At 36.6% G+C, this 24,960-nt stretch overlaps 1 protein-coding gene across 1 annotated transcript in view; it reads left to right on the top strand.

The window, feature by feature from the left end:
* WDR70 (WD repeat domain 70) overlaps positions 1-24,960 on the top strand; it is a 141,124-nt gene that overhangs the window by 19,084 nt on the left and 97,080 nt on the right. The window contains exon 4 of the mRNA XM_009894710.1: positions 19,868-19,927. Within this exon, the coding sequence (XP_009893012.1) occupies positions 19,868-19,927 (60 nt within the window). The remainder of the gene's footprint in view (positions 1-19,867; positions 19,928-24,960) is intronic.

The following is a 24,960-nucleotide window of genomic DNA, read 5'->3' as shown; positions in this document are numbered from 1 at the left end:
GTCCAGCCAGTTCTTTATCCACCGAGTGGTCCATTTGTCGAATCCATGTCTCTTCAATTTAGAGACCAGGATATCATGTGGGACGGTGTCAAACGCTTTGCACAAGTCCAGGTAGATGACATCCATTGATCTTCCCTTGTCCACTGTTGCTGTAACCCCTTTGTAGAAGGCCACCAAATTTGTCAGGCATGACTTGCCCTTGATGAAGCCATGCTGGCTGTCACCAATCACCTCCTTGTTTTCTATGTGCCTCAGCAGAGTTTCCAGGAGGAGAAATATCTTTATCAATGATCTGGATGAGGGGATCGAATGCACCCTCAGTAAGGTCGCAGATGACACTAAGCTAGGCGGGCATGTTGGTCTGCTTGAGGGTAGGATGGTTCTACAGAGGGATCTGGACAGGCTGGGTCGATGGGCTGAGGCCAATGGTATGAGGTTCAACAAGGCCAAGTGCCGGGTCCTGCACTTGGGTCACAATAACGCCATGCAGGACTACAGGCTTGGGGAAGAGTGGCTCGAAAACTGCCCAGCAGAAAAGGACCTGGAGGTGTTGGTAGACAGCCGGCTGAATGTGAGCCGGCAGTGTGCCCAGGTGGCCGAGAAGGCCAACGGCATCCTGGTCTGTATCAGGAATAGTGTGGCCAGCAGGACTAGGGAACAGATTGTCCCCCTGTACTTGGCACTGGTGAGGCCCCACCTCGCGTACTGTGTTCAATTTTGGGCCCCTCACTACAAGAAGGACATTGAGGTGTTAGAGCATGTCCAGAGAAGAGCTACAAGGGTGGTGAGGGGTCTGGAGGACAAGTCTTGTGAGGACTGGCTGAGGGAACTGGGGTTATTCAGCCTGGAGAAGAGGAGGCTGAGGGGAGACCTTATCACCCTCTACAACTACCTGAAAGGAGGCTGTAGAGAGGTGGGAGCTGACCTAATCTCCCTGGTGACAAGTGATAAGACGAGAGGAAATGGGTTCAAGTTAAGTCAGATGAGGTTTAGATTGGATATTAGGAAATTTTTTTTCCCTGAAAGGGTTATTAGACATTGGAATAGGCTGCCCAGGGAGGTGATGGATTCGCCATCCCTGGACGTGTTTAAAAAAAGGGTAGATGTGGTACTTGGGGACATGGTTTAGAAGTAGTTTTGTTAGGGTAGGTTAATGCTTGGACTTGATGATCTTAAAGGTCCCTTCCAACCTCAGCAATTCTATGATTCTGTTTCACAAATATCACAAGATAGGTGATATTTATTTCCCTATCAGTTACTGTATGGTGTATATTTGGATTAATTGAGGTGTCAGAAAGAGCTGAGAACCTTTATTAGAGTTGCAATATCCTATGAATTATGACAATTTTAATGTCTTCCTCTACTAGCTTACATGAATTAGCCGTTCTCTTCCTATCACGTGGTACAGGGAAACCATAGGACTTAATACTTTTTTTTTATTTATTTAAAGAGGTAAACAACAACAAAAAAAATTTTATACATGTAGCCTTTTTCCCTCCTGTTAAAAATGGAATTGTCAACTTTGGAAGATTAGTTGGAGGATGGAGAAGTTACTTAGCATTTATGCAGCAACTTACATCTTTAAAAGGAGTGGAGAAAATAGAGCTGAATTTTTAACAGACTTCCCATGTCAAATTTATTTTTCTTGTATTTCAGTTTACTAAACAAAGTATGAAAGATCTTTTGATTGAGTTTGACCATATAGCTTTTGCATATTGGAGTACTTCATTCTTCAGACCTTTCCTTGTATAGGAGGAAAAATCTGTCCCGTGGCCAAAATGTAGTCAGTCTCTGTGTTACCAAGTATGTGTATAATGTGGTGTGCGTGACTTTGTGTTGATCACATGTAAAGCGGATCAGACCTGCAGACTGCATCTTATCCATTGCTATATTAGAAAACAGGGGGATGCGGGCCAGAACAGGATGCCCTTCTTTTCCAGGTTTAGCCAGATGACTAAGACTTACTCGCCATGTTCACTGTTTACCTGTTGGGTCTTGTGAAAACAATGATGATGCTAAATCTCCGGAATTTCAGAGCAAACAAAATCTTGTGGCAGGACAAATGCAAGCACAGTAAAAAGGGGTCTGTAATTAGTACAGTTCTGCTGCCATGTCCTGTGGGTTTGCATTTTCTCATTAGTCAAAGTTAGAGGGACTTAAAGCCTCCTTGATGCCTTAGTGTACAACTGTGTCGGTTCATGCCTGTTCTGAAATACTGAAAATGAAAGTAATGAAAGACTTCAGTTTTCTCAGAAGATGCAGAGATTGCCTGCTTATATTGCTGTTAGTCATTGTCTCAAAAATACAACTACCAAAAATGGATGACGTATTTTCTGCATGTTATTGAAGCTTCATCTTTGGGCCTACTTTGAAACCTGCCCTTATATTTACTGCAGGTTGCGTAAATGTCTTGCTTGCAAATACTGCAGTTGTCCTACACATGTGCAGGCACAAAGCAAATTTTGTAAAAATGCTGAGTTGACAGGACTGAAAGAGCCAAATTAGGAGTAAACGATCAGATTTTATTCAAAAACAATAGATTTTATAGTTGATGCAGATGGTTCAATTGAAAAGGCAAATTACGTCAGCATTAGATTTCAAGACGAGTTTGCAGTTCTTTGGAAAAGGTGAACTCTTCGTATTGGGAGTGCTCTAAGTAGAAGGGGAAAACAGTGATTAATTCTTAAGCTTTTGAACTACCTTTGAATGGCAACAGTACGGCACTTCTAACTATTCAGACTTTCAGAATTTTAGTGCACAATTTTCAAACTAGAATCTTTCAACTCTTTGATTAAGATATAATGTAACATAGATCTCTATATATCAAGAACTTGCTGGGCTTCATTTAAAATATAAGTTGGGGTGAGAAGAATCATAGCTCGTAGAATAATTACTGTTTCTTTCTCAAGTCGGTAATCTTCCAAGTTTCATGCATCATCTGGATTTATAGAGATTTATCTGCCTTTTTCTGACCAACCTGTTGCTTAGGGTGTCTTGTAACATGCTGTTCTCTGCAAAGAAAGCAGATTTACGTGTCAGGCTATAACCACATCTGTAGGGATCAGCTGGCTTTCAGTGCTACCACATTTGTAACCTTTTTCTGTACAAATAGTCAGTGTATGTTTCTTGCAAAGCAAATGTCATGACATGAACTGCTCTTGTTGCCTTAAATGTAAGAATAAACATATTTTTCAGTGACATTCCTTCTTCAAGTACATCAATTGTATTACTACCTTTTCTACTGAGTTCCAAAAATACCACGAATGGAAATTCAAATTAAAAAATAACTAGCGTAATCATCCTCACATCTGCAAATTGCACATACCTATTTTACAAGACCACTGTGACACAGAGTGCTGTATCATTTCAAAGACAACCCTTTCAGTGGATAGAAGTATGCGTGTCATCCAAAATTAAATCCTAGAAATAATGATGCCAGAGTAAACGTCACAGTGTATCTCAATAGAAAATAGTTTAACAATTCTGATATGGATCTCTTTTCTGCCAATGACAGAGTAACTTGTTTTAATGACTTAATTTGTTTTAGTTTGAAATTTATTACCTTTCTTTTCATATGAGTCCTTCAGAGTTGTTCGTCTGTTCTATGATTAAATGCTGCCTTATCTAGCAGTTTCTTTGATGAGGGCAGCTGGTTGTTTTGGAGCTTTTTTTCTTTTTTTCCCCCTCTGTGACAGACCTGTACTATGTCGTAATTGATACGTCTTCCTAAGGTGCCTTGTAGGGGATTGGGCATCCTGTTGATCCTCTGTGTTCCCTTTCTGCTTGTATCCCTATCTCTGGTGACTTCATGTCATATTTTTCTTCTTTCTGAAAGGGAATATCTGAAAAAAGGGGTTTAAAAATACCAAATGTTTATATTTGTATTGTGATAGTGAAAGCCTGTAAGTAATAAAGGAAATTTCTGTATTTAACAGCTGCAATTTTAAGGGCAGATCTTTTCAATTATCTCTACATTAATGGTATAAATAGTACCAGGCTTAGTCCAGTTGCTGTCCATAGAATCTTTTTCTTAGGGAAGGCTGTTATGATACATTGAATAGACAGTGAATTTATGAGATGGCCCAATGGTAGTTTTCTGTGATTTCCCAAAGTCTTGTAGTCCAAATAAGAAACTGCAATCAGTGTTTGAATGCAAAATGAGCAGTAGTCAACTAATTCACTGCCTTTTCAGCAGAAATAGTAACTCCCTGGAGTAAGATGAATGTCGCTGAATCTAAATTAGTTATAACTGTGCTATTTATAATGCTATTTTAAATGAGTGTCTGCCCAAATTGCATGATAGTTATGAAAACTAGTACTACCCTGTCAAAAAATAATAGTTGTCAGCTGTAGTTCAGCTCTGTGTAGTTTAATGCAATTTGCATTAGTTTACCTCTTGGGAGTTGTCTCATAGTGTAGGAACTAATGGAAGCTGCAACCCGGTCTGATAGTTTTAGGGAGTAACCTCATGATGGATTCTGCAACAAAGTTTTTGTGAATGGCAGTGTGTCACAGAAATTACCAAACTTCTCTGGCTGATTAGGAGAAAACTTTGTGTCTAGTTGCATCTTGAAGTACTGTATACAGTCAGATTTATAATAGCAGACCTTTTATAACGTGGATCATACACTGCAGTTAAATGATACAAAGATGAATTAGGCAAGTAAGAATCAGTAATATGAGAGAACACTTAACAGTAAATCAGTGGGATAAGAACAGAGTGTGGATCCTCTGCTGTTTGTGAGGGAGGGAAGTGTCAGAACAAGAGTTAGTATTTCTCTTAAGTATTACTCAGAAAAGTATGGAGAGAAAAAAATAATGAAAACGTGGGATTGCAAAGATTCATGTTTCTTTCTGTTGGTTATGTATGTAGCAAACCTACTTTCTTTTTAAGTATAGTAAGATTTTTTTTTTTTTTTCTGGAGCCAACTTCGGCATTTCCTGTTTGTTCACCTTTTTGGAATAGTAGTTAGTGATACAATTTTTCTTTGGAGCATTTTAAACCTAATTTATATGTAGGCAAGAAAATATCTTTAAGTTACGTTTTCTGTGGTGGTTGCACAACCACTAAGGTAATTGGCTCACTTTCAGAACTAAACTGAGCACAAGAACTTCCTAATAACTGGTCTTAGTTCAAAGCTGTTTGTACATACTGCAGTTTTTGCAGATAAAAAAAATAAATCAGGAGTGACTGAGGCACAGAGATTCTAAAAGAAAGATTATTGGTGGTTTTAGTCTTTCTTTGTTAGGAAATAATGTCTTGCAGGCCAGGAGCTGATATGAGAATCCAAACACATATGCAGAATTTTTGCATTTGAAATAAGATAAATAAATAATATTTATCATAACCACTTATCTGTCATCAAAGAAAACAACCCAGCTTTAGATGTCATAGGTTTTTTTGAAAACACTGTGTGGCAGCCCCTGCTAATACATTGCTTGACTTCGTTCTGTGACATTGTTCTTGCTGAAAAGGCATGGAGAAGCTCTGAGGCACACTGACAATAATCTCTCAGCTTGGCACTATTACAGTGAGAAGGGCTGTGTAAATGTTAGGCTTAACATACCATACCTTGTTGTAATTACAAGTTTTAAGGAGGTCGTCTAAGGTCTTCCATGCGTTGGGGTAGATAGGTTAAATTGCATGCAGTTCAAAATACAGCTTATGGGTTATTTGAGTTCTTTAAGTGCAAGTTTGTAAACAAGCCTATCACTTGAACAGTAATTATCATCTCAGAGCAAATATCTAAGCTTATGAAAAATTCCAGCATCTTAGCCAGAACTCCCCCACTCCCTTTTGTTGTGCAAAATTTTGACAGTGCAATGTCTATCTCCCCTGCGTCTGTCAGTATTAATAGATACTTCTAAGCTCTTGATACCCACAACCAACTGCAAAAATCTATTTATATGCATTTACTCACTCTTGCTAGCTTGTTCCCTCACTTACGTTCCACACTACTGGAATTGTTCAGTATCATAGTGACTGTGAGGTATTAAGAATGCATGAATACCTTATGGTGGATTTTAATAATTTTTGTGCATGTTTGTGTCAAACTGCTCATTGGGTTTTAAAAGCAGGATTCTTTTGTTTTCTCTTTTTTCTCATTTCTGTATTGCACTGAAATTCCAAAGGTAAGTGGTTCACAGGTAGGGACAGGTTACCATCAGTGTCACGGTTTTCCCATTTTTATAGATTGCCTTATACAGTGAAGTAATTGTTTTATGAAGGGAGACTTCACCTACATAAAGTATCCCAGGAGGAGTTTCTCCCTGTCTGTAGAGGTTTATCGGATCTCATGAGAGGAACCTGAAGACAAGAGGATGCCATCATTCTCTACTCAGAGGTCCACTTTTGCTATCTCAGGCTGGAAGTAAGGATCCAGAGTATCTGAATGTATGATACAGAAGGCTAGGTAAACTCAAAAAGCAAGCACGTAAAGAAAAGTTCTTTCAAGTGATCTGTACTTTGCGCTTTGAACTTTAGCTGTAAACAGAATAACGGCATTGAAAAACTCAAGGCAAAACAATTTGTTTTGTGAGCTTACCTACTGTCCATTTTGTGTGGCTCCCAAGAGCTGAAATGTAAATTGTTAAAAGGCCTGGGAAGCAGTCAAGCCCGGGGCAGCAGTAGGTGTTATGTGAGATAGCATTAGTTTCAGAACTAAACCATATCACTTTGTGGATCACATGTCCAAGGTGGACGTCAAACACGAGGTTAATGTGAAGAATTCGGGCTTACAGAACAAATTCCAGAAATGGGAGTTAAATTCTCTCAAGCCCAGTAAACTATGCAAAATTGAGAATCCTTGTTTTGGCTTCATTATTAGCTGTCTGGAAAATGTCCATGGCAGGGAATTTGAACAAATCTGAGCAAAAATTCTTGGACTGCATTCGATTAAGATTATTTTATGGTTTATATGTTCCTTCCCACCACTTCAACTTTTCCTGTGGAGAGCCAGTAAGTGTTTATAAGCTCTCTGCTTCTCTCAAGCTAATTTTTGACTTATTTTATACTTTCATTTCTCTTCTGATACAATAGCAAGTTGGACCTGTGTTTAAGCACTTGCTTGTTACAGGGGAAGAACTGCTGGAGGTTTTTTTCAGCTTGCCTATTTATGGGAACAGTACTCGTGGAACTGTGCATTCCCTGGTATCTTCACCAATTAGTCGACCAGGAGGTATGAAGTACCACAGGTCTATTTTCTCAACAGTTGTTGAGATTTCACATGTGTAATATGAGCATTTTACAGACAGCTCTAGATTTTTTTTCCCTAATGTGTTTTTTCTGTGTTTATTTTTACTTTGTTTTATAGATGAGTTTGTAAGGGACTTAGAGTACCTCAAAGTATGACATATGTGAGGGATCGGATACCATTCAGAGCGACCTGGACAGGCTTGAGAAGTGGGCCTATGTTAACCTCATAATGTTCAACAAGGCCAAGTGCAGAGTCCTGGGGGATGAAGGGAATGAGAGCAGCCCTGCCATGAAGGACTTGGGAGTACTGTTGAATGAAAAGCTGGACATGAGCCAACAATGTGTGCTCGCAGCCCAGAAAACCAACCATATCCTGGGCTGCATGAAAAGAAGTGTGGCCAGCAGGTGGAGGGAGGTGATTCTGCCCCTCTACTCTGTTCTGGTGAGACCCCACCTGGAGTACTGCGTGCAGCTCGGGAGCCCTCAGCACAGGAAAGACATGGACCTGTTGGAGCAGGTCCAGAAGAGGGCCACGAAAATGATCAGAAGGATGGAGCATCTCTCCTATGAAGACAGGCTGAGAGAGTTGGGTTTGTTCAGCCTGGACAAGAGAAAGCTCCAGGGAGGCCTTACTGTGGCCTTTCAGTGCTTAGAGGGGGCTTATAAGAAGCACAGGGACAGACTTATTAGCAGGGCCTGTAGCGGCAGGACAAGGGGTAATGGTTTTAAAATAAAAGAGGGTAGATTCAGGCTGGTACATGGAGGAAATTTGTACAATGAAGGTAATCAAATGCTCGCCCAGGTTGCCCAGAGAGGTGGTAGACGCCTCATCCCCGGAAACCTTCAAGGTCAGGTTATTTGGGGCTCTGAGCAACCTGATTTAGTTGAAGATGTTCCAGCTCATTGCAGGGGGGGCTAGACTAGATAGACCTTTAAAGGTCCCTTCCAACCCAAACTATTCTATGATTCTCTATTAGTAGGCATTAATAATGTCTTCTGGCTTGGTAGAGTCTGAGCAGCTCAAATGCATGAACAAACCTACCATACTTATTACTGTATCATTGTAGCACACCTGCAAGATGGGACTTTTTATGCCATTTGAGCCCTGACACCTAGACACACAAGCAATTGTCTTATTTGAAAATCTCACAGCAGATATGTAGTAGATACCCGATCTGAAATCTGGAGTTCCTTCTATCTATGGACTATGCTGTTCTTTCCAGACTGCAAAAGAAAGTAATTGCAGAGCATCATCTGAACATCAGAAATTGTCATCTTTGCACTATATAAGTGTGAGTTAAAAATACATTGTTTACTGTTTATCATGACCAAGTTGAAGGTTCATGTTGCTATTAATCCCCCTCAGCTAGATTAACACGATTATTTTGTACGTGACTAATAGTAACTTAATTTGAAATCATATAATCCAATCTTAAGTTTTAGATTGGAAAAGGAAGACGACTTTTCTGGTAACTCAAATAATCTTTGTATAGTATGGAGTATCTGCAGCAGCTCCTTGTGGAGACGATCGAGAAGCCTGTTGAATAATTTAAGATCTTGCAGGATGTATGTAATATTCTACGTTTTCTAACAGTTACGGAGTAAGAAAAACATATGAGGTCTTAACAGAATGTCAGTAGAGGTCTGAAATGGGGCATTTCAGTAAGGTATGATGTGCTTGAATTTTTGCCTTCTTTCTCCATGCACACAGCTAAAATTTTGTGTATTTTCTAGACAATGGATCTTTATCTTAGTCTGGATTAAAAAGTAAAAACATTGCTTCTGAATGCTTTTATACCTCAAGCTCCTTGTGAAATGACTATAATAAGTGTTGGATTTGACATGTGGGAATCATTCTACTGGAAAATGTGTCAGGGTATTTACTCTGTTCCTGTATAATTCACAACTGAGCAATACGGAATAATAGTTGTTTAATTACTGTGTAGAAATCAATCACTCTTAGTTGTGTGTCTTGTCAGCTTTAATTGTAATGATTTTGAATTTTCAGACTACATTATGTGTGTAGAAACCAGTATTTTTGATATGATATGCTGGAGGGGTCTCAGTATTTATAGATACTATAGTAAGACGTATCGTATCAAAACATAGAAGATAAGCATGTTTTATAACTCTTGGGCACAACTTTTGAAAATGATGGGGTTTATGATTAAAAATAAAACCAAGATATTCACATTGGCTGTGATTTTTAATTTGGTGCTTATTATTTGCCCTGAACATTTTGAAAACTATTTGCAGTGTCATTGGGTATTAAAACAGTTTTAACAATATGAGATACATCATCTGGCCATAATGCACTGCCTTCTTCTGACATAATCATTAGTTAAAGGAGTATACCTGAGTGAAGCATGGAGAAAGGTGAGTTTCTTCCAAGCATGGACCTCACATGTGTACAATATAAATGTATCTTTTTCTCTTTCCAGATGCGTAGTTAAAGTTACTTAGCAATTTATTCTCATGTCACATTACATAAAATTGTGCTGCTATAAGACAGCTTAAATGTTAATGTTTTGCAGGTAATTTATGGGTGGCATGGGAGAATTAGTAATCGAAACAGTAATAGAATTGGAACCAGCTGTGGGAGCTAGATAGGAAATTGTCCTTCCTTCCTGCAGTAACTTAGACATGCTGTAATTTTTAGCCCCCATCCCCCTACCTTTGCCCTGTGGCTGTAGATCCTTGCGTGACAAGCTGATGCCTTCGCCCCTCCCTTCTCCTGCTGTTTTAATTCCGTACCATAATCAATTAGTGCTTTTGTAGACTACTGGAATATTTGTCACTAAGTGGGACCGTATGCATTAATTTGTGTCTCTCAAGATCCTGGAGTAAACTTTTAAGTGAACACCTTTTTACAATCACAATTGAAAAACTATTGAAAAGTCTCTCTCGATGTGATAGTTTAGTTTTGCTGACTGTAGTGTGTTTGCTAAGAATAAGAGGATCCCCAAGGAATTTGAAGAACTTCGTGAGCATTGCTGAATAAAACCTTGTAGCAGATTCTTTATGATAGATATTATTTATTCACATTTTTCAGGTGAGGAAACTGCTGTATGCAGGAATGAAATAAATTGCACGAAGTCAAAGGTCAAGGATTGTTCTACACCAGTATTGTATTGTTTTAATTTGGTCATTAAGACATATATAATTTAAAAGAGGTTTCTCACTAATGAGGTTAGTATTATACTGGTATAGAAGTTCTTATTTGTATCACCTTGATGCTTGAGAAATTCTGTGCTAACATGATCACCAGAAGTCTTAAAATTAACATCAGGCCCTTGTTCGATGGGAGGAAAAATGCATTTTATTTCAGTTGTAGTAATCTCCATGTCTGTTTTAGGCAGCAGTGCCAAATATTAAACATCTATTGGTTGCATTGGCTTTTTGATGAGTCCAAAATTAAAATTTAGAGTGTAGTGCTGCTGATGGACTTGATTCCACTTCTTACAAAACTTGCAAAAGAGACAGTAATACTTATTCTACTGCATCTATTATTTTAATGTACTTCCATAGAAGTGTGCCTAACTAAAATTGCCTTTTGCTACGTGAATTGCAAAGGCTTAATAATATCACTGAATTTTAAAATACTTGGAGGGGAGGCATTTTTTTTTGCAAAAAATGTTAAACTTTGTACATATATGGTTTCTAAATTCTAAAGTACTTAGTAAATAATTCTGTTTTAAGACAGAAGGTAAATCTAGAGAACAGTAAAGTTATTTTAATGATTGAAAAACACCTACAAGTGTTCTCATTATTCAAAGGCAGGGTACTGCTGCTGGAATTCTTAGTGTAACCTTGGTTTTCATGGTTTCTCTTGGCCAGTCAAGTGAAAGAACTTCACACGCTTTTTTTCCTAATGTTTGCCGAAAGGTGATAATGGTAAAGTGTCTATAGTTTAGATAAAGGATGTTTTAGAGTGAGTTTAATGTAAATAATTAAGTGAACTGGCTAGCAAGCTGAAAAATGTTATGCATTAACAAAAGTTAGGTTGTCCGGTCCTGCATCCTGTGGTGTGTTCTTGGATTCTTTCATGTGTGTTTTTTAGGGCATATTCCTTGTGGTAGATATAGCACATGGAACCTGTGTGGTACAGAAACTCTTATCAAGCTGGATGTGAGATACGTGAATGCGCAAGTGATGCCTGTTTGCATCTGAACTAAGCATTTGGCACTTAGACTCTAAAGAGTTGAAAGTTCACAATTATTTGTCCTTTCTGATTTCAGAATTGAGCTATTCTTTGGTTGCCTGCCAGGCTGAGCAGAGCTTTCAGAGCAAAGAAATTAGTTGTGTGTTTGGTTTGTTTCTCCTTGTTTTCAACTGATCTGTAGTTGTGTGTGCTGTTTTACTGTTTTGAGGAAAATAGAAGTATTTCTTTAAGTCAAAACGTAATACTCTATTTAGCTCTAAAGAGCAACGTTAATAAAGGATATGTCTGACTGAAAATGCTAGTGATTTTTTTCATTCTTTATGTGGTAGGTAGTAGTAATTGCTGTAGTAAAACTGTCTTGATGGAACATGGGTGCTTTTTGGTGCTATGTGGCAGTTGTGCATACTGTTTTAGCAAATATGAATTATTTATATGCATTTGAAGCTGTGATGATGAAGATGGCATAGGTAGGTGCCTATGTAAGCAGAATGTAACGTATCAGAAATATCACAAGAACATTCAGCTTAAGTAAATCGGTCTCCCAGAAACTGCAAAGGAAACTTGAACGACTGCAGGCAATTTTAGATTTGAATCAGTTTTATCAGTGATTACAACTTGTATTAGAAAAGGCTCAAGAGGATTTCTCTGGTATACATGAGAACAATTCCCAGGGTATGCATATTAATATAAACTATGACTTCATAAATCAAGGGCTTATTGTAAATTTAGAAATTAATTGAATGCAATTTTAGAATCCAGGTGAAAAATAGTAACCTCCTGAAATATACCTAAAACTCCCAGGAGACAGATCAGGCAGGCTTTTTGCTGTACTTTAGAAGTATGATGTTTACAGATAAAAACGCTATTTGCAAACCATGCTGAGATGCTAATTGCAATGCCTTTTCTAAATTGTTAAGCCAATGGAGTCTCTTCAGAAGCGGATGTGCCAGTAAGTGGAATAAAAGGGAAGAGGAGATTTAGTTGTGTCTGGGAACAGTCTCTGAATTACCATTTGACCCATCATGTAATAAAATATGTTCTATCTGACCTATAATAACATTACAAAATTATTATTTTTAGTCATTCATGTGTTGGAATGAAGATTTAATCTAAAGTCTTTTCCCTTGCTGGTTAAACCTGACAAAGCACTCTGGTTCAGATCATAAGAAAAAAATTCATAAGGCTCTGAATTAGATGATGTTGAGAGAAGCTAGCCACAGTACTGTTTCCATATTGAATAAATAAATTTACTTCCTATAGGCATTTCAAAGGAAGTTCATCTAGTTAAGCTCCTCCTTAGTTCGTGAATGTACCCTGGAGTAATGTGTTTTAGCTCACTAAAGAAAACAATAAGCTCACCTTAGTCTTCCCATACTTAAAATTCAGGACATAAGCTCTGTGCTGTTTTCAGTGTTACCCAAATTAAAGGGTAACTGGGAGAGAGAGCATTTTATTGGGCCCTTCCAATATTTCTGTTAATTTTGGAGGTTTTCTACATTTATCATAGAGTTATGAGTTATCTACATTATTCAATGAGTGACGGATGTTGTGGGTGTTTCACAGGAATATCAGCCAAAACGATTCATACCAATGTTTGCATGTATCCTTCTGTTTTCCATCATATCTTCCTTTTCTTTGTCTTTTCGCAGCCAAAATTTTAGATAATACACACACGTAGGCCCTGATTCATCCAAGCTAATCAAGGCACCTATGTTAGGAATTTGGTTGCCCTGTACTTGCTGAATAATTCATGAAGAGGAGAGGTCTCCAGATCATTCAGGTTTTTGATACACTGATTTGTCTTCTGGAGTTACATGTCTCTTTTTGAAGGCTGTGTAGGAAGCTTGAAGTGTTTTCCATATTTAGATGCATCACATCCATAAACTTGGATTATATGAATCTGGGCCAAACCGAGTTTAATAATGTGTAAATTTGCATCAGAATACATATGTCAACTCTAACGCCTAAAAGAGGAAATTAAAAGTTGTTGAGAAGTCCTTTCAAATCTGGATGCTTCCTTCTGCACTCTTATAAACCAAAACGTTTCTGTTTTTCTGTTGCTGTAAAACAGCATCTTACCCATCTCTCACATTGTGTTTTTTTGTACTCCATCTTTCTCTTGGGTGTACACTTGTACAACCTTAGTGTATGTCTTAGACATTTATGTTCATTTTAAGTTATGGAGGAAAATAACATAAAATTGTGACTCGGAGAACCTGCCCGTTTTACAAGTAATATGTTTTTAATCAATGCATGAGGTGTAACTTGTGGAACTAAACATGAACATCAGCATGTGTTTGTTTGCAGAATGAGTTTTAAAAAGAACAGAAGAAATCAATTTAGGCTCTTATTACTGTATTCAGTTTTCACTGCTCTCATGGAAAATTCAGTTGGGTTCCTAGCAGCTTAAAACATTTTTCTAGTCTGAAAAGAGGAATGAGGCATGTTTTCTTCCAGATCTTGAAATACTCACCTCCACACCCTTTTATCTTTCTTCTGATAGTGTTTCAGACCTGATACTGAAGGGTGAAACAAGATTCTGTTCTCTCCATTCATCATCAGTAGAATAGTCTCTTGACTTCATTCACTTACACAGATATAGTATCTATCAAAGTTGGATGTGAGGTAGAAAAGAAAAACTGCATGTGTGTGGCTCTGAACTTAACTGCAATACATGGAGGTTGTGCAAGTGTGACCCTACGGAATTTGATGGAATTCTGTAACTTCTTTCCACTGAAAAGAGAAGCATTTGGGTTGTATTTTAGGTAACTTTTGAGAGAGAAGACTTGGACTGTAAACCAAACACATTTGATTCAGAAATTAGCAAGCAACAGCCAACTTGAGTTGTTTTTTTGGTGTAACTTCTAAAATAAAAGTAGTTTAAAGCCTTCTGCTATTGGTATTGGCATATTGCTGTGCCTAGATACTGCAGCAGTTGGATGGGATTTCTTTGATGCTGTTCTAACAGTTTATCTGCACGATTTAGTGTTTTTCTGTGATATTTTAATCTGTCTAAGCTGAAGAGCTTGTGGTGGTGTTCCTCTCTGCTTGGGGAGTTACAACGTCAGCAATCCCATCTTTTCTGTTGTGATTGTTGATGAGTTGTCTGTCCACTTCTTTTATTCTTAAATCTCTTAAGAGCGTTTTGTTTCAATATGTTACATAATTTACAGCACGAACATTTTTATTAGGAGATATTACATTTCTCTCTTGAACTACTGTCACTCTTGATTAATCTTTTTTTGATCATGCTTATTACTTTAAACTCTTCCCTGAAGAAGAATGGAAGATACGGAAAATTGCTACTCTCTGGTCACAAGGAAGATGATTTCAGCACTGTCAGTCTGTATGCTGGAGTCTAAAATAAAAGCCTTTCAAAGATTCTCAAACTTTCCTCCTCACCCAACCTTGTGCCCCAGCAGTGTGGCATTTGTTTTTCTGTGCAGTAGTCTTTTTGGAGAGGAAGTGAGGAGGCTTTAAAAAAACTTAAAAGAAATCATGAACATGATGTATTCAAACAAAATGCTTGAAAATAGAAATCTCTTTTTTCTTAATTGCCAGAAGGCCTGGGATTTGGATGATTAAAATAGGGTTTTCTGCAGGGAGTCCTTCATTTGGGAGTTTGAATTGCTGCAGTTTCTTAAGTAGATGAAGGTAATTTCATCACCATTTGATGCTAGGTTTTTTTGTCCCCCTCCCACTGCTGCTAGCTATTTCTGCTGTCCATTAGAAGTCCAGTTGCTCCATCTGTCCTCTAGTGAGGCAGCAATCATCTGTGTCAGACCACCTCTGTTGAATTTGTTCTGTGAAACATGCAGTTTCACCAGAAATGGAGAAGTGTCTGTAAAGTGTAGCTCTTGCCTCCTCTTCACTCCTGCCCATGAACAGACAGCATCTTCCACGTGGAGTGTAGCAAACAAGAGACCCAAAAGAGCAACGTGTATTTACACTTCCAGCAGAAGGGATTTTTTAGTATAGTACTTGAGGTATTTAAAGTAAGTAGTAGCCAAGCCAACTTTAACCTCTTCTCCTGCTCAAGACAGGGGAAGTGCTCACATTTAGTTTAACCAGTTGTAGTTTTGCAGTACCCAACACCTTTTTTCCCCTCCCGGGATCTCTGTTTCATTTGGTTCAGGAGAGCTCTAAAAACACAGCAGCTATCCAGAAAAGAAAAGTATTTTCTTCCAGGGCAGCATATGATCTTGAAATCCTCAAGGAAGGCAAGATCCTGCATACTGGAATCTAAGGACCATTGACGACACAGAGAGAAAAATTGTCTTGTTTCCTCTGTTAAACCGTAGTCTTCTGAGTGCCCAGAAAAGTTCACATATAAGGGCCTAGTGTGTGAAAGATTACCTATAGCTTGCAAGTCTCTTTCAGACAGGATAATTTCTACTTCGTGAAATACAGACATCTGCTAACAGAGCAGTAGAGATACTTTTAGGCATAAATGCATCATTCTGCCCTTCTCTAGTTGGGCCATGAGAAGGTGAGTTATTTGAGGACCTATATTCTAACTTGTAGGGGTATTTTTGGTGGGGGAGAGGTCAGATTCTAGTGGATGAATTTACTTTTCACCAAGTGCAGTTTGCAGTTACTGTGTATTTGAGATCAGCAGAATATGTCATTGTGGAATTTACATTTCATTTTTTATAGTCTTTTATCAGTTTAAGCCTGTGAACGTAATCTAATGGTGATTCTGAAGTCATTCTAAAATACCTTTTGGATGGTCAGTCTGTTAGAAAGGCTAACAGCTGGTAAAGGCTGAGGTATTTTTTAATTGCAAATTCTTCTCACTGATACTGTTTAGAGGATTTTTTTTTTTTTTATTATTGCTTTGGTAGGACCTAACTTTCTCCCCAAGCCAAATGTTTGTCATAAATATACCAGCCCATTCTTTTCCCACCTTCTATATCCCTCTGTCTTCTGTCAAGTCCCAGTGATTATTATTGCCCATATTCACAGTCCTGAGGATATTGAAGGATATCTTGCAGGATGTAGAAAGCTAGATTTTACCTAATTTTTCCTTTTTGTGTCTATTCTCTCACTTGTCTGGTTTGACCTGCATCGTTGGTTCATTTGATTTTTTTTTTTTTTGGTTTTTCTCAAGAGATCTTGGAGATTCTGACCTAGTTTCAGCCTGTGGCTTCTAGTGGCATATTTTCTGAATATTGCTTGAGGATAAGGAAGCTCCCAAAAGGAACAAGAAAAAAAATTCCACAGTATTTAGGGACAGTGGTGCAGTGAATAGAAGAGTGTTGTCAGGCACAGGAGCTTAACAGTCAGCTGGGGCTGGAATTCCCTGAAAAAATGTAATTGCAAACGGCAGATGTGATGCCTGACTTGCAGTGTCGCTTTGCAGAAATTATTTAAAAGGTAAGACTTTTCATTTTTGAGAAAACTGTGAACTCCTATTTCACAGATTTAATATATATTAATCTTATTTAAGCCAGGGAATTGAGAATTTTTGTAAAAATACTAGGAGATATGTCAAGACCCTAACTCTTTTCCTTTCTTCTTTCTTTCTCCTGAAAGAGAATGAGAAATTTAACATGTCCTGATATGATTTTAAAAAAAAAAAAAGCCAACAAAAATACTGTAAAGATTTAATCTCATCTAGTTTTAATCACAGTACAAATTTGCCAGAACAGCATCATTGAAATACTAAAATCAATTTGTGTAAACGTAGCAGCTGGAATCCAAGCAACAACTGGAAGACCTGGAAGTGCAAGTACACTTCGGGCAAACTCTACCTTTTTAATTTTTCAGACTTAGAGTAATATTCCAGTATACATGGAATCCTGATGTTCGCATCAGCATAAAATGTATGAAGTATGTTTTCCTTTGAGAGTGTGAAAAAAGGATTTTATGGCGTTCCTTATTTGGAATGTAATCACTGGAAAAGTGGTAGCTGCATCTGATTTTTCTGTGCGTGTATAGGCATTTGTTGTAGCAGGTTAGAGATATTTATAGCATTCTCAGTCATTTAGGAAGTTCATAGTTACTAAAATAGAACAAGCCACCTTGTTTTTTTGTAAATGTTTGGCTGATTTGAAGAAGTTATGCCAAGATATGTTCCTGGACATTGTTATCTTAATTTTTTGTTTTGAATAGTCTGAACAGTTACTTCAGCTGTCAGCCATCCCTTGGACACTGCAGAGTGTAGCACCACTAACACTCGCCAAATGTCTGACTTTCAGGCTCAGGCTGTTTGATTTATCAGGTGGCAGAATGTATTCCTATCTGTTGTTCTCCCTTAAAGATAAGTAGCCATAACAGTGTTCAGCATGAGTGCACTGTAAAGCAAAAATGTTTTTTTTGTGGGTGGCTCACTGTTCTCATTAAGAGGGATTTGAGTATTGTCATCTGGAGGAGCTAGGAATTAAAATTAAGTAACTTTGTTCTAGCACTTTTTCTTTATTAATAATTTAATTTTTGTTGTTTGAATTATTGAAAGTAGTTAAGATCCACTCTCAGAATTAAATTCAGTGCTGAAGCAATATAGAGAGATAATACCTACATTTGTGGCAAGGTATATGGAATGGGCAACCTTATAATATTCCAGTAAGTGGATTGGAATTCACCTTGCAGTGATTAAGATGAGAATGACCAAAATGCTGTTTCTTGTTCCAGCAGCAGATAGCTTCTGTGAAAGCCTTTAATTCATGGTAGTAGTACATCTTTTGAACATCTTTACCTGGTCTAGTGGAAGGTGTGGTGGGGGGGTTGGAACTAGATGATCTTTAAGGTCCCTTCCAACATAAACTGTGCTATGATTCCATGATCTTTTGTTGTGGGTGGTGGCAGCATGAATCTTGGAAGCTGTTTGTTTCCTTTTCACACTTCCATTTTTATGGAATGTGCTTAGATGGCGAGTATAGGCAGCAGCTGTTGAGCAGTTTTTTGCATCCTGAGAACAGCAAATGCCAATTGATAGTGCAGGGAGTGATGAAGCATGGAAAACTTAATTCTTAATTATAATTATACCTTTGTCTGGGTGCTTTATGGTGTCAGTTGAACAATAAACTCATTTTCATAATCACAGCTTCACTTGGAAATTTTGAGTTACACCTGCTTCTCAACTTGTAAGCCACTGAGTCGGTGGAAATGTCTCTTTATGCTATGTGGGCTATTCCTTTCACAATGTCATGTGTAACTATTTGTAAACTTTTACCTTTTCAGAGTTAGCATGGACCACAGTCCCATAAATATTGTTTTGCTCAGGTGCATATATGATTTCCATGCTAATACTTGCGTTACACTTCAAACACCTGTGACTATCAAAGACATGCATATGCTGTGGGTGTGAAAACAGAGAGTATGAGTCTTCTGCTGGCTTATTTCTGTGTATATGTGTGTGAAAAGGATTACACAGTTGTTTTGGGAATCGGAGCTGTTATTAGCGGCAAGAAGTAAAGGTAGAAGAAGGGTAGATTTGGCTAACCCAAGGATAATGAAAGTTTCAGTTTTATCAGAGAAATAAAGCTGATAGAACTGCAGAGTAAAACAAGTATGAAGGAAATCAGACTGATGCTATACTTTCAGTGGCAAGCATGTAAAAAGAGGAAGGAATTGGCAGAGATGGATGAGGAAAGAGATATAACATGTAATATAAAGTGCACTTAAAATAATTTTAAAATCAGACTTCATCAACAGAAACCTTTAACAGAGATGTCGGGCATCAAAATGATAGACTGTGTCTGTTTTAGGAAACTTAAATGGTACCACACAAATGAGCATTTTGAGAATAAAGATTTAAATTACTTTTGTAGAACCTTGCAGTCACTTGGGTACTTTCAGTATATTTCTTCCTGTGTAAATTAACTATTTTCATAACTGTGTTAGAGATGTTAGTGTGATGTGTTAGATGTTTAAACTATAATTGCCTTTGATCTTTATGTTGACATTAAATTAACTTTCCTGAAGTACATTAACTATGTTATGGCTGCTACTGAAGTGGCAGTTGTGAAGACCCGTGACAGTTGCGGATAATGGCAGAAGTGGAAGTGAGAAGCCAGTCCATGATCTTAATAAACCACATAGATAACTTAGCTCCTGTAGTGAATTTCTATATTTTTTCATTAATTTTGTTTACTTCATAGAGTCCTTTTATTTGAAAAGATGTTATATAATAATGACAGGTTGACTAAATCACAATTCAAGATTGTTAGATATTCGTGATTAAGAACAAAAGAGAATTTTAATGTTTTCTAAAGAGGAAAAACAGGAAACCTTTTCCTGGTTTTGTTCTTTGTTAAGGTAGTCTCATATTTTTTAACAATTATTCCTCATATTTCCAGGGGTATATCCATGAAAATAAAAAACTGGAATCACTCTCTCATTTCTGATTTCCCCCCACTTTTTCCTCCTCAGGTTATGGCTGGTGTGAGGGAAACCTTTCTTAATTTTATATATATTGCAGTATTGTTTTTTGTTGTTGTTGTTGTTGTTGTTTTTTGTCATAGCATTGTTTTCACAGAGTTGGATTTTCTTTTTTTTTTTTTTTTCAGAACCCCATCAAGAAAATTCCAGATTCTCATGAAATTACACTCCAACATGGGACAAAAACAGTAAGTGATAACACATTTCAACACTTCTTGTTTTTCTAGAACTGACCCAGTCTATGAAATGACTTAACAAATACTTACTGTCAGCTAAAGTTCGAGAAGCTAATTATCTTTCTGAATTTGTTATTTTAGTCTTTTCTTGCTGCAATTGAAAGTGTGTTTTAGGGCTGCCTCTTCACTTGATTATAATAACCCAAACATGGTTCCATTTGACTCAACGGTAGTCTCATTTTCTTCTTCCTTTTTGTCAAATACACTCTGCAATTGTTAGAGTTCCTCTTCTAAGCTAGACTTCCCCAAACTAGAGAGAGATCTAATCTAGACCTTTTTTCAATTGGTCATGGGTTTCAAAGAGAATGTTATTGCTGAACTTTCTAAGACTATTCTGTAGCTGAATACAGGTCTCCTTCATTCTCAGTGAATCTCTAAGTGCCTTTTATATGCCATTCTCAATTTCTTGAAACCTTGCTCTTTGTCTTTGACTGCATGTTTTCTAGGTTTCAGCTCCAATATTGCTCCTTCACTTACTTTTAAAGAACCACTGTCCGACTTGGAACTATCATTTCTTTGTTCTCAATATTTTTATCTGTGGGTAATCTCATCTTCCAACATCAATTCAACTGCTTTTATTTGCTAATTGATCGAAGATCTATTTTTTAAAGAATGGAATTTATTTTCTGGCCATGAATAGCCCTGAACCTGTTCCTAAATCCTTTCCCCATATTCTTCTTTGATTATAAGAAAAACTTGCTGCTGCTGTTTATACTCTTCAGTTTAGGCCACTACTTAGGCTTCAATGAGAAAATAATACTAGAATTCCTGTTATTGTTATTATATTCCCATGAAAGCAATGTCAGCTAGTTAATACAATTCTTACTTACAGCATTCCTGAGAATTTCTTGGGAGAAGGGAAAAAAGAAGAAAGGAATGAAAAATAAAACAAAAAAAAATTTGAGGAAAAATGTTTTTTCATTAGGTTTTAAACAATCTAAGGAAATGTATACTTTCCCTTTATTGGGTTTTTAAGACAACTCATGGATTCATTTTCTGTTTATATAATTAATATAATCATACATGTAGTATTTTAACATTCGACAATATTAAATAGTTATTTAATAATAAGCTTATTAAATGAACGTATATCAAATTAAAACATTACACATCTAATAATGAGTTTAAAATTTGAATTTTTGATTATTAATTTCTTAAGATTGGGATTTTAAGCGTCTTTTCTGGGGATTTAAACTTAACAGTGTAAATCATAAATTTTTTTTTATAAGCTTTCAGAAATAGTTGTTTGCAGAAGTGTCTGTTCATTAATCTGGCATCAAACTTTGTGGTCTCTCTTGGAGTGTGGAGAGGTGATAAGGCTTACCCATTTGTTTTATCATAGTGCTAGATGTACAGATGTAGAGTGAGGAGAGAAGTAGCAAGTGCGTTATAAATGAAAATAGAAAAATATTCTCTTTTAAGACCTGTAAAAGATGGATTGTACTACACTAAACAAAATTCGAGTGGATTTTAATACACAGAGTGTATAAAACTTTGTTGCATGCTAATTTCTGTTGATACTGGGAAATACATACTAGTGTAATAGTGCAAAGCAGTTACATTTTACATGTGACAGTAATTGCTTCTACGGTATGTTTCTTGAATACATTTTCAGACAACCTTTATTACGGAAAATTTTTGAAATTGTTTTTCTTTTTATCCAGTAAATCTTTTGATGTCTTCTTAAAGCATAAGCTCATGTTATTTCTAACTAAATGGCCTTGTAAAGTGGAAGTTACGGTTTTGGAAGACTTCTGACGTACTTTAACTGCATGAGAATGCAGCTGTCATCACCTAGAGCAGACCTGAGTTATAGCGTGGGTATATATAGCACAGTTGGATTAGACTGGATGCAGTGAATGAAACGTATTACGGAAAAAAACCCAGCTTTTCTGTAGAAGGACTGTCTTTTTGTTTTATTTGTTTGTTTTAGAATAATGAAAGTACTTACCCATGTTATTACACACACATAAGGAAGGGAGCAACTTCATATCTTGATACCAGTGTTTCACCCTAACGTTTTAAAATCCAGTCTTCTCATTTTGTTCATACAGTGTACTGTATTTCAGCTAAACTTATGTATCCCATCTGTACCTCTTCAGTCTAATCATCATGGGTTCGATGATGACTTTATTCCTGCACAGCTGAAAAGTCTCAGAAAAGATTTCCCAAGCTGGAGATTCTTCCCAGAAACCTGATTAATTTCCCGGTTGCCCTGCTTATACAGTGCAATAGGAGTTACTGTTCTCAATGAAACTTCAGGGATATATATATATTTTTTTTTTTCTCCTGACACTTTTGATACATGTGTGGATCTGAGAAAGAATACATAATCAGAGATATTCTGAACAGTGTGCTTTCTAATGTCTCATATCACAGCTGCTCCTTCCTATAGTAATTATTGTAAAGTAGAACACTTCAGTCTATTAATTGAATGCATGATTAATCTGGAGATGCCTGTTTTTTCCGCATGTTAGAAATCATGAATGAAATGAATGGGATTCAAAATTTGCATTTAAATGTTAAAAGGGCCATTTTTTTATTGGTTTTTTTTTGGAAACACATGAGAGGTTGCATCTGTTTCATTTGAAAATCAAGTGTGTCACAGTGACATAATCACTAAGTGGAGGTTAATTAATTCTTAGGGATAGCACAAAGCAGTACATTTAAACATTTGCTTCAGGGAAGTAAAAAGGAAAATGTTGAATCTATTAGTAACTCTGTAAATTAGATCTTTTGGGGGGCACTGGATTAGGACATCTGATGATCCTTTGCATTCTTTAGAAGAATGAGGTTTTTGACCTTCTCTAAAAGGTAAGATTTCTGCAAGTGAATGCCTCCAAAAAATAATGCAGGACAATTAGATTAAGGACAAGTCAGTTGCCTGATGCGCAGCAGAATCATTTCTGCAACATCTTGGTTTTCTTGAAAATACTTTTTTCAAACTGTTGGCTATATGATGGCACTGTATGTTTGAAATATAGTGAGGTACCAGTGTAAGGATCAGTGTGATCCTTAAGGAGGAGATGACTAGAAATGAGTGATAAAATAAGGAATACCCAAGTGAACCTTTTCTAGATGAAGCTGGAGAATGAAGACTCAGAAGAAGCCCATACTTTTTCATATAAGGAGACCTTAATTTTAGCAAAACAAATTGTCTATCTTAAACTTAAAGAATAAATTCCATTCATAACTGGTGTTTTTATTGAAACATTTATTTTCTGTAGGTTACTTTTTCAACTGGGTGTGGAAAAGGGAGTATCTCATGCTCAATTCCATTTTTTTTAAACAGTGTTTTGTGTGGGAACTATTCAACAGTTTACATAAGTTTTAAAAGTCTCCGTAACACTGTGTATATACTAAAGCTTTAAAAAAAAAGTACAGTAGTAGACTGATATATCTTTCAGACAAGGTTTTTTTGATGGTACTTCTATGTGTCTGCATTAAATCATAGTGAGTGTCAGTACTTTTCATGTATACACGTAAAGAAGATACACACAGACGAGTATACTTACATGCAAATTATTGTAATTTTTATACATCAATATCTGGAATTTTTAATACAGCTTTAGGCATCTGAAAGTAATTGGCCTGATTTTTTTTTTTTTTTTTTTCCCCCCTGAAGTTCAGTGTTGCTAGCTTATAGCCATAACAGTATTCTCAGGTGTTCTCTTTGACTCAAAAGTTAAGGCTTTTCCTTCATTTATGGTGTATATGCTTTTTTTGTTTTGTTTGATTGTCCCCCCCACTCCCCCAGTTATCTATAAGTCTGAATGTTTTTGGTGGAGTATAAGACTATTTTTCTTCCTTTGGAATTTTCTGGCTTATCTCTTCAAATCCCTTTCCAGGAATTTTCTAGAACTTATGATAATAATAATATCATGTTGTGTGGAAGACTGCCTTCCTTGTTGTGAAAGGGTTTCTGAATCTGATGATTATCTCTCTCATGTATGCAGGATGACCCAGGTTTTTGTCCAATGATTAAAAGTCATCCTCCGGTTAGAGTCTAGGTTTTACCCATGGTCTGCCTAGCTTGAAATGCCTATTAGAGGTTAAGTAGTGTTCTAGGGCGTAAAACCTAAGCATGAATTCTGTATGAGTTTTGTTTTCTCATGAAAACTTTTTCAGTCATTTTAACACTTCAGGTTGGGTGTAATTTTGAGTAATTCTAAAAATACTCATTTTACAGTTTTTGACATCACTTTTCAACACTATCTCATGTAGAAGACTTAATTTTGGACAGTTATTCTCTTTACTTACAAATTTAGCACATTGTGTAGCTAATCTTGTATGAATACTTGAAATCATGGTAGTAAGTAGATTATATTTTCACAGATGAGAAAAGAGAAGAAATGATTTTGAAGGTAAAAGAAAGGATGTTTAATCAATGAGATGTTTTCTGTTACTCTCACTTCTCCATATGGTGATTTAAAAAACTTCTGTAATAAAGTTTTTCAAGTAGAGAATTAAAATCCCGTTTTAATCAACCTTTGATTTGCGGATAACTAATGAGATTAATGAGCATTAAACATTCTTTCCTCAAAGTTCTTGAGTAGCTTTAGGCACAGCTAGTTTTGTATATAAAACAAATGGGGTTTGGTAAGTTTCTTTTAAGCTTTTTTAGTTAAAATAATACATTTTTAAAATTTGTGGTTTGTTTTTTTTTTTTTTAAATCAAGTTTATACTTTATTTTTGTCTTTTTATCAGAAGAGAAATTTAACCAAACAACATATATGCACATATGAACTCTCTTGAATAAACTAGTGCAAAATCTTAAACTGATGGAAGTTAAATAGCATTTCAGTGTCTTGCTAGAAATATTATTTGTACTTATGAGAAAAGTCTAGAGTACAGTTTTCTTCATAGAAATGAAACACATCCAAATTCTTCAATGTGATTATTAAAAGCAAACACTGTAAAGTAACTTTTCTCAGCTGTCTTCATTGGTTTATTCAGATTATGTTACTTCCACTTCCATTCTCCC

Source organism: Charadrius vociferus, unplaced genomic scaffold (assembly GCF_000708025.1).
Source record: "Charadrius vociferus isolate BGI_N301 unplaced genomic scaffold, ASM70802v2 scaffold450, whole genome shotgun sequence".
NCBI lineage: Eukaryota > Metazoa > Chordata > Aves > Charadriiformes > Charadriidae > Charadrius > Charadrius vociferus.
The sequence above is the reverse complement of the archived record's forward strand: the minus strand, read 5'-3'. Positions and strand labels throughout refer to the sequence as shown.